Source organism: Echinops telfairi, unplaced genomic scaffold, assembly GCF_000313985.2.
Source record: "Echinops telfairi isolate 266 unplaced genomic scaffold, ASM31398v2 ScPeMD7_7473;HRSCAF=8511, whole genome shotgun sequence".
In the NCBI taxonomy this organism is placed as follows: Eukaryota; Metazoa; Chordata; class Mammalia; order Afrosoricida; family Tenrecidae; genus Echinops; species Echinops telfairi.
This window is the reverse complement of record NW_022111377.1, coordinates 11342623-11352545: the sequence shown is the minus strand read 5'-3', so window position 1 is coordinate 11352545 and position 9923 is coordinate 11342623. Positions and strand designations below refer to the sequence as shown.

At 42.8% G+C, this 9923-nt stretch overlaps 1 protein-coding gene across 1 annotated transcript in view; it reads left to right on the top strand.

Annotated features, from left to right (window-relative positions):
• The window catches only part of CUBN (cubilin), a 303548-nt gene that overhangs the window by 42134 nt on the left and 251491 nt on the right, over positions 1-9923 (top strand). Inside the window, exon 17 of the mRNA XM_004716015.2 lies at positions 3-130. Within this exon, the coding sequence (XP_004716072.1) occupies positions 3-130 (128 nt within the window). The remainder of the gene's footprint in view (positions 1-2; positions 131-9923) is intronic.

Here is a 9923-nt window from a genome sequence, read left to right as displayed (position 1 = left end):
GTCTGGACCATTGGCCCACAGCAGGCAGTGCATCTACATCATCGAACAACCTGTGGGAGAAAAGATTCAAATCAACTTCACCCACGTGGAGCTGGGAGGCCAGACGGGCTGTTCTCCCAGTTCCATTGAGGTAACTTTTCCTCCTCAACTGCCCTTCCGTGGGGTTGATTACCAGGGTTGCATACCGTAGCGCAATGTTCCCCAAATGGTTGTTGGACCAGTAGCCTCCAGATCCCCTGGAATCTTGTTCAAATTGCAGGCTCTCTCCTCTGCCTCAGACACTCCCACCCCTACCCTCATGGGAGCCCTAGTGGTGTACTGGTTACACGATGGGCTGCTAACTGCAAAGTCAGCAGTTCGAAATCACCAACCACTCTTCAGGGGAAAGATGAGACTTTCTACTTCCATAAGAGTTACAGCCTCAGCATCCACAGGGGCAGTCCTACCCTGTCCTGTAGGGTTGACATCCATCAGAACGGACTCGAGGGCGGTGCTTTCGGTTTGCTCTCAGATCCCTGGGGCTCAACTCAGTCTCTTTTAATTGGCTTTTGAGCTGATTCGGATGCAGGATAGGGTTTAGTTCAGCTTTTCTAGTCCACGAACAAGCCACATCAACTCACTGCCCTCAAGGTGATCCCCTCTAGAACAAAGGAGACTGCCCTGTGGGTTTCCCAGGCTGTAAGGGAGGAGAAAGCCTCCATTTTCTCCCACAGAGGGACTAGATCAACGCTGGCTGATCTTGTGGTTTGCAGCCCAATACGCGACCCACCAAGCCACCAGGGCTCCTTAGTGTAGGAAAGAAGCTGCCTATGAGAGACCAGCTCCTGAAGGTAAGCTAGAAGATTCTGAAGGAAACAGGCACAGGACGACAATGAAAGCGGAGGTTAGAAAGGCGTACGAACGCTACATCACAGGCATTATATTAGACTCAGCCCGGAAAGCTAAAGTGTCTGTCAGGGAGGAAAACTAACACAGCTCTTCTTCACGCGATTGAACTGTCGAATTCTATGGCAAGCAAACTGTGGGGAAAATTTTTTTAAAGAAAGACATTTGGAAATACCTTACCACCACCAACAAAGAAATCCCAAAGAACTAATAGGACCGATTACTCAGATTATCCACCACAAGTTTCCGTGAAAGGGGGTCCAAAGGGGTTGATTAGCTGACTCAGCTCATTAGTGGCAAAGAGTGATGTTAAACAGTTCCAGCCTTGACTACTTCTTCATTTTGAGTGTAGGATTTTTCCCTTCGTGTGTCTGCTTTGCTCTCTTTTGCTTGGATTGGGGTGTGTGTTGTGATTGTAGTGAAACCTCTGAAACAGAAACAGATAACTTTTGCAAGTCTGGCTTGGTATTTCTTTCGTTTAATGATTGCCCTAGCCGCCAATTAAAATGCTGAGCAGGAGGAACACGGCGTCTTTTCGTGGGGCACCATCATTTTCTATGAATTCAGGCACAATGATTTTGTCTTCTTGTGTACAGTAGCCCAGTTTATTTTCCTAGGGGAAACGGAGGTAACCATCTGCCCTCTGCGTTTTTCACTCTTCGAAGAAACAGAACTTTAATACCAGATGTGGACTTAACTAACCTGGGCATTTGACAATATGTGTATTATTTTTTTTAAAATATCAGATGGTAAGGCCAATCTGTAGATCTATTCAGTTTATGTCTTTTAAATTCTCTAATTAAGAGCATCCAAGTTTTACACTCTGGAGCAATTTTGCAATTTTGTGTAAAGAAAAAAAATTAAATTTCCGGCATCTGTTGTTTTAATTTGAGACCCATAAAAATGTCTCATATTGAGAGAGCACTTACTGGGAAGCCGTGTGCTAAGCATAGCACTCTCAAATAAAGAGTTTCATAAACTAAGTAGTTAACAGTTAACACTTGCCTTACCCCTTCTGGGGTAGGGAAGTGATGTACGTAAATTAGTTCATGAAATCCTCACAACCATCATTTTTAATATTAGGAAACAGATCCAGAACGATTAAGCTACTTGGCCACGGTTGCACGTTTAACAAGCTGTGATGTGTATGGCTTTCTGATTAGGACAGTTGTTCAGGCACAACGTGTGCTCAGGCGAGGCCAGTCCCTGGAAAAGACGTTCTGTTTGGTCAAGCAGAGGGGCAGCGAAAACGAGGGCGAGCCTCGAGGCGATGGATGGTCAGAGTGGGTTTAACCATGCACTCAAGCACAGGAACACCTGTGGGATGACACAGGACCAATCCCTGTTTCATTCTGCTCTACGTCCAGTACCCAGGGCCTTGCCCTAGTGCCTTAGTGGGCTTAGTGGCTTAGTGGGCTGCCCATGGGGCCACAGTGGGAACCTACCCACTGCTTCATGGGAGAAAGAAGGGTAGCTTCCTTTGATGTTGACATCACAGTTTCAGGAGCCCTAGGGAGCAGCTCTACCGTGGTTTGATTTTAGTGTGGTTTCCTTTCCCCAGGGAGGAAGGTCTCCAGAGTCTCCCAGCTCCAGGGCAGCCTCTGTTCCTAGTACTCTAACGATGGCATCGAGCGCAATGAGTTTGTTCGCAGAGGCTCATGGACAACTCTAGTTTTCAGGAAAGGCTGAGTGTCTTCTAGGGAGATCCTTTCTGTGGCAGCCCGAAGAGCCACCAAAGCCTCTGGAAGGACATGACCCCTCTTTGGCTGGTGGCCTTGTCCAACTGAGTTTCTTAGTACGGAAATTGTACAAATCTCTCTGACTTGTTATGAAAAGTGACCCAGAAAACAATTACAGCACTAGTATGAAAAGATTTCATTTTGGAAAACAGAGTGGCTAAATGCTTCGGAGTAAGAATGGGGTGGGAGTTCATTCATCTAAGCAGGTTTTAAAATTCAGTGTTTTCTCTGGACTCTCTGGTTATTGCTTTCATAAAAGGATCTACCCGTTGCCTGGACTTTTTGTGAGGACCAAATAGAGGAAATGGATGGTAAAATAGCCTAGAGATTGAAGACACCATACAAATGCAAGGTCTTCCGAGGTTAGATGTTTCAGTGCCTCTCTTAAACCTGTCAGGTGAGCGCTCGCTGCTGAAGCCCTTTTGTGATTGGCCGTTGAGGTTTCCATGTTCTGATGTGAGCACATACATCATCAGGTCTTGGCAAAATGTCACTCAAGTGTTCCTGATGGCAAAAATTAAAATACCCATATTCAGGAGAACAGGCAACATGTAGTGATTTGAGGAAGCGCATTTAATATATCTTTAAAGGAATACACCCAATTTATTTGTAGCATTCTAGCCTCATCAAGAGCTTTAGACGTCATCCAATCTAAATGCTTCATTTTACAAATGAAGAAATGGAGCTTCACCGAGGTCAAATTCTAGTAGATGTTGGAGTAGGACTTAGATGTACTTCTACAGAAATCCGAACCTATATATTGAGTTGGATTAAAGCCATGATCATGAAAACTCCATCCACTGGGAAAATCTGTGATTTTGATTGGGTACGTCCACTTCTCTTGATAGTGCTGGTAGACAAAAGTGATCCACGAACTAAATCCAGTTGGCCGTATTCTGAATCAGGATGTGGCTCCCCAAAGTGATGGTGTGAGTTTTACAAATAGTACCTAAAAAGCTCAGTGTTTCAGTAAAAGAATGGTATTTCAGATACACTGGTAGTCAGCTTCGGGTTTCTCCTTAGGGGCTTCCAGATGTTTTATTGCCGTGTGAACCCATCTTTTAAATGAGGACTTAGATACGGTTTCATGTGTCTCTTTTTCATGTAAAAGTGATTTTGGTTGACATTTTTCTTATAAGAGAACTCCATAAACATTAGTTTGGGAACAAAATTGAATCACAGGAGATAATGACTGTGGTGTTACCTAAATCCAGTATATCTCTCCCCATTCTCTTTTTTTTTAAGTGAGAAGTACACATTTATATATTACCATATATACTCGTTTATAAGCTGAGTTTTTCTGCACATTTTTAATGCAGTTTTTGTGGTAAAATTAGGTGTCTTGGCTGATATTCGGGTTGGCTTATACTCAAGTATATATGGTACTTTTCCCCTTATCTACCTCTCTGAACCTTAAACAGCACCATTCTGAAGCCACACACTGCCCGTGCTATGTGAGAGAGTGGCAACAAAAGAATGAGGAGAGCCAGAGCAGGCTGACTAGTAGTTCATCCGTGTCTGAAAGAGCGTTAAAGTTGTAGAGCTCAGCTCCCTGCATGGAACAGAAGCATCTCTAAAGAATATAGGACAGCTCCTCTCATTAATATTTCACAGGTGATTTCAGCTAGATGAACTCTTGAGTGAAGGACACGTAAGGCAGTAGTGAAAGTTTAATTTTCAATCCCAGAGGGTGCAAGTAATAACTTCAAACGCTGAGATGACATGAAGACCAGACCTGAGGTAGGGTGTGGAGGGAAATGAGTACAGTGGTTCACCCTCACAAATCTTCTTGACTGTCAACCCTCCCAACACCCGAGACAAGAGCAAGAGCAGGTAGCATAGCTTCCAGTGGGACAGCATGGCTGCTGGGGATGATGCTCTCAGGAATGGGAAGCAAGCAAAAATAAATGGGAAACTATAAGAAAAAATATAGGATGAAGCAAGTGACATCGAGTTTAGCTTTCCGAAATTTAAAATAAGTACCATTTTTAAGTGCATGACATTGAATTGGAAATCATGTCTATTTTGTCTCCAGGTCAATTTCATTAAAAGTATGAAGCAAAAATCACATGTGTACCTCTTTATAACATGCAACTAAAATTATATTAAAACAAACAAAACCACTCCACTACTGGGTTGTCTAGAAACTCTCCTCTAAATCCAGGATTAAGAAAGAAGTAAAAATGAAATCAAAAGACTGTAGAAAATAAAAAACAGAATCCCTTGTCTCAAAACCCGCATGATGTGCTGCAACTTTATTCCTCTGTGAAATCTCCCGTTTAAAAGTTTGAAAAACCAATCCAGAATCGGGAACGTGGCTGAGCGCAACTGAGTAGGGAAATTGGAGCAGCTGCTTCCTGTGAGCCTTTTTGAAAACCCTTCTATCTCTTCTCTCCTCTCTCCTTCTCTCCCTCTGTTCCTCAAACCCCACCACTCCCAGCAATCCCTACACAGCACACCCACATTTCTGGCCTGTCTTTTGATTAATCCAAATTCACAAAGGACTTTTTGGTGAGAAGTTAGCAATAGCAGCCATTCAGCATGACTGGTTCAGGGAGAGCTGTGACATTTGGTCTGCATGAGCATGCATGCTCCTCTCCAGGGGACATGCTGATTAGTCTCTTGGCGCTGAGTCACAGAAGGAGGCTTAAGGGTATAAACCCAAATGGCAGAGAAAGAATAAGATCTCTGGCAACTGAGGCCGGTGTGTAGCTGGAACAGAACAAACACATCAGAATGGGCTCAACAGGATTGTTTGTCAGGGAAGGTACTAATTGAAATTAAGGTTAGTTCAAAGAAGAGGCTTCCTAGAATGGAAAGGAAGGAGGAATGTGTACTAGTTTGCCTCCTTATCGTATTGGATTTGGATTTTGGCAGAGATTCCAAACATTTGGTCGATGTCTTAGCCCTGTTACTGTCAACACCATTAACTGCGCGGCCATCCAGGTGTTCTTTGATGAAATGATAAAGTGTGCCGTTCTTCAGGTGAACGAATTCTATTTGTTGGAAACTAGGAAAAAGTGAGCGAATAAAGCTATCTGGTTTTGGAGTTATGTGAGATTATATAAAGTTGATAATATAATATACTTATAATACTTACGTAATACTTTATTATATATTCTAAAGTAATATACTTACTTGCTGTAAGTAAAGAAGTTGCATGCCTTTATAGAAGGCACAGACCCCACGGAACAGGTGTGATGGAGAGGAACAATTAGGGGCAACAGGTGGCCATGGAGAGAGCGTGAATGACCAACAGTAGAAACTGCTGTGCCCGATCGCGTGCAGCCAGTGCTTCCGTGATGCAAATGCAAACAAAGTTGGCATGGAAGCAGGAGAAAGGACCTCACCTCCCTGTGATATTAAAGGCAAACTTTCTAACGTGTAATCCGTGGTTTCTTCAGATGTATATCGGGGTAATATTTCTCTCCTTGAAAGGATTGAGAGATCAGTCAGTCATTTATGAGTTCTGTAGATACTTATCAAACAACTTAGATGTTAGGGAGGAATATGGAAATAGACCTTAAATGAAACACGCACCTGTATAATTTCAAATCAGGAAGTAAAACAACCATATTATATCTATGGTTCCTTTATAATATCAGTTCTGATTATACATTGGATTTCTGAAGGTGACACCCATCCCTCCAGTTTGTTTTCCCCCCATTAGTTTTATTGGTACATAATTTACATATCATACAATTCAATAGTTCAATCATAAAATCCCCTTTCCATTCATATCACACACACAGATACACACACACACACACACACACACGCACACACACACGAGAATTTTCAGGAGAGGAGTTGACATGGTCCTAGAGCCAGAATTGAGAAAACAAACAAACAAACAAACAAACAAACAAACCTAACACAGTTAAAGAATTAAACAACAGATCATTATAATGGGAGTTTCCTAATAGGAATAGGAACAGAGAAGAGAAACAGAGTTAGGCGGGAGCCAGATCGGGCGCTTCCTTGCAGGCTGGGCTAGAGATGGGATTGTGCTCTGAATGCCAAGGGAGACGAGTGGAAAGGACATGTGCATGCTCCGTAGCCCTGTCTGGCTCACAGTGAGCGACCACTCAGCACTAACCTGATGATGAGACGAGGGTGGTGGAGGGAGCTTAGGAAAGAACGTGACACCCTAGAGTTTGCGATCAGGGAGGAAGGCGTTTCTTGGGAACAGTAGATACATTTCCTTGATTGTAACCAAGAAGTCAGAGAAAGAAGAAATTCAGGCAATTGACAATGATGTTAGAGGGATACTTTCTTTTCTTTTTTTTTAAATTTTGGGGTACTTTCATGAGACATAAAATACTTGAGTTTGGCAACAAAATCATCAAACACGAATAGGAACCAAAATGCATAATTTTTGAATCTTTTATGTCTTAGTCTTTATTCTCCCATTTCAGCCTGCTTACCCAGATTACCAAAACTAGTCTCTTGGATTGAGTCTGAATTCAGCTGAGGGAGAGATCTGTCTGAAGTTCACTTCTCAGGAAACCGTGCGTTAACTACAACCGCATGGCGATCATCTTAGTGTTCAGCTTTTGTTGGCGCTACGCGTAGTTGCAACTATGCAAACATATTGAGTGTGCTTTCAGTTAATGCTAAATGAACTCCAGAAGCCATTATACAAAACCAAATCTGGAAAAATAGTACAATACAAAGACACGAACATATACTGTACGAGAGGGCTCTGCTTGGGATGTATCTGATCCCTTCCAGATGTTCAGGCTTGCTTCTTACTGGGCCCTGCATCTGACATGTCGAATTTCAGAGAAACTGCTTTTTGGCCCAGTTCATTTTTGCTTTCTCAAGAGGAAATAGTTCCTCTCCAACAGCCATGTGGTTTCTATGAGTAGTTTTCATCCAGGAAGTGATTCAATCTGACGAATATAAAAATCTGTTGCCATTTGGAATACACCCCCCCCCCCACCACCACCCGGCCTAAAAGTCCTGGGTCTCAGGTTTCGTTGTGGATCCCTTTGCTAAGATTTGCTGGCTAAATAAGGCAATGAGAAATTTGGTCCTGGGTCACAGAGAACTAGCATTTTGGAATCGCTTCTTTGTTTACTCTAATTTTTTTTAGCAAATGCAATCTATGTTATAAAAATGATTTTGTGGTGGCCCCTCTGGAAGTGACCTTAACACGGCCCCATTGGACATTCTGAGAAAAAATACTCTAAAAAAAATGCAGGTCAGTCTCAGAGATCAGTCTGCTGTCACTAGGCTATATTCCGATAGCAATCGGTCCCCAAATTTCCATGGCATGCCATTCAAACCTTTATCTTTTGGTCTTATGTGACATGTTAATTCTGGGTCGGTTGCAACTCTGGTACGCTTCTCCATGTCTTCCCTCTCGGAGGACCTACAGTCTTGGTCTAGGGACAGGAGGAAGGGAAAGATGGTAAAAGCCACACAATGACACCTTGAGTTTCAACATGGAAATGAGTACTTCCTTTCAGTTCACATTCTTCAGCAAAGCAAATCCTACGGCCACGCCCACAGCCCACGGCAAGCTGTATTGATTCTTCAGAGGCAGATACTGTGGGTCAATGGCGAGTATAAATGATTCATCCTCTTGCAGGGGGGAAAGTGAGTCATTAGACGGACTCGTGCCGTTGATACCGGTTCACAAGTAGAAAAGAGATGATCTATTTGGTGCAAGCCACTTCACCAGTTCCAGAATATTGAATACAGGGTGTGCCGCAGCTCTATTTGAGGGCACTTTAGGTCATTTGATGAGTTTTATTTTAATGTCTCTTTCAAAAAGTCTGTGGTTAAGATATTGCCATATGTGGAATCCAGGGACAGTGCAGGCTTTCAGAATTAATACAGTTTCATTTCAGCGAGAGAGAGAACACATCTAAAATCAATTGGATCTGGGTTTAAGGCCCCAGAGCCCAGTAAGTTCTTTTTATAACATTTGGCTTTCAGCTGCCTTTCTCCTTGCTGAAGTCCTTGAATTTCATTAGCGGATGCCCCAGGGACGGCCTTGCTTTGGCTTGCTCTGATGCTATTTGGCTGTTTCTCTTCCTTCTTGTCATCTTCTAATGGACAGAATAGAAAAGAGGAACTATGATAAGAAACAAATGGAACTCGGGAGGGTCAGAGAGCAGAGTGATCGTGTGCTCTTTCATGCTTTTTGGCTTTCAGGATCTATAGTAGATCTTCATCTTTTTCCAAGGGTAAAGAAAAAAGGCCCCAGCATGTGTCACATCTTAAAATTAATGAATCCACAAATATTTGTCAAATACTTATGACAATCTTTGAAGTTTTGGTACAGAGAGCAGAGCTTAGAGAAAGGAACTGGTATGAATATGAGTCAGGAGAAAGGCATGTGATTTTTAGTGTCCGCCAGACTCTTTCGTAAGGCTGTACTTTAATAACTCCGTTTTATTAGACATTTAGAACATTTTATTTTGCTCTTGTTCTTGTTACTTAGGGAGAAAGAGGTGGCTTTCTTTTCTGTAAAGATTTAGGGCCTTGGAAACCGCATGGGGCAGTTCTACTCTGTCCTGTAGGCCATATATATATATATAAAATGAAGGGTGGTTGTTGAAAATGTAGACAGAAAACATACAGCCACTCAACTGTTTCCACACACATAATTTAGTGGCAGTGATTACAGTTGGGCCACCATTCACAGCGTCCCTTTCTCAGCCCTTGTAGTAACAAAGCCTCCCTGCTCCTGAGGGTTCCTATCTCATTTTTCAAGAGGTGTCTACTTGATCCCATGAATACGCTTAAAAGAGCACAATGCTTATTCCAATAAGCAGTTTTTTACTTGTTAGGTAAGTTAAACTATTGCGCGGGTCTAAGAAGGATATATATGGTTTAATGTGTGAAGAGTAGCTCAGGGCAAATGTTTCTGGGGGTTCATCCAGCCTCTGTGGCTCCACAAAGTCTGGAGGCTACGAAAATGTGAAATTCTGTTCTTCATCACCCTACCCCCAACCCCCTCTTTTGACCAGGATTAGCCATGGAATCTTTCATCAGTGGACATCCATGGGAAAAGAAACTGTTGTCCATGATGCAGTGGGCCACACATTCCATATCCTCCTCCTATTTCTGAGTCTCCTTCACTTATTGCTGTATGGAGAGACCAGGTACCATGCCTTGGATGGCTACTGCAGTGCCCAGGAACTCCACAGTGAACTAAACACATGAGCAGGTCAATGAATTTAGACATCTTGTGAAACCATGGTCTGAAATTCCCAAGACACAGAACCAATAGACTCAGTCGCCACTCTTTTGACGACTTATATTTTTATTGTTGAAAGTAAATCA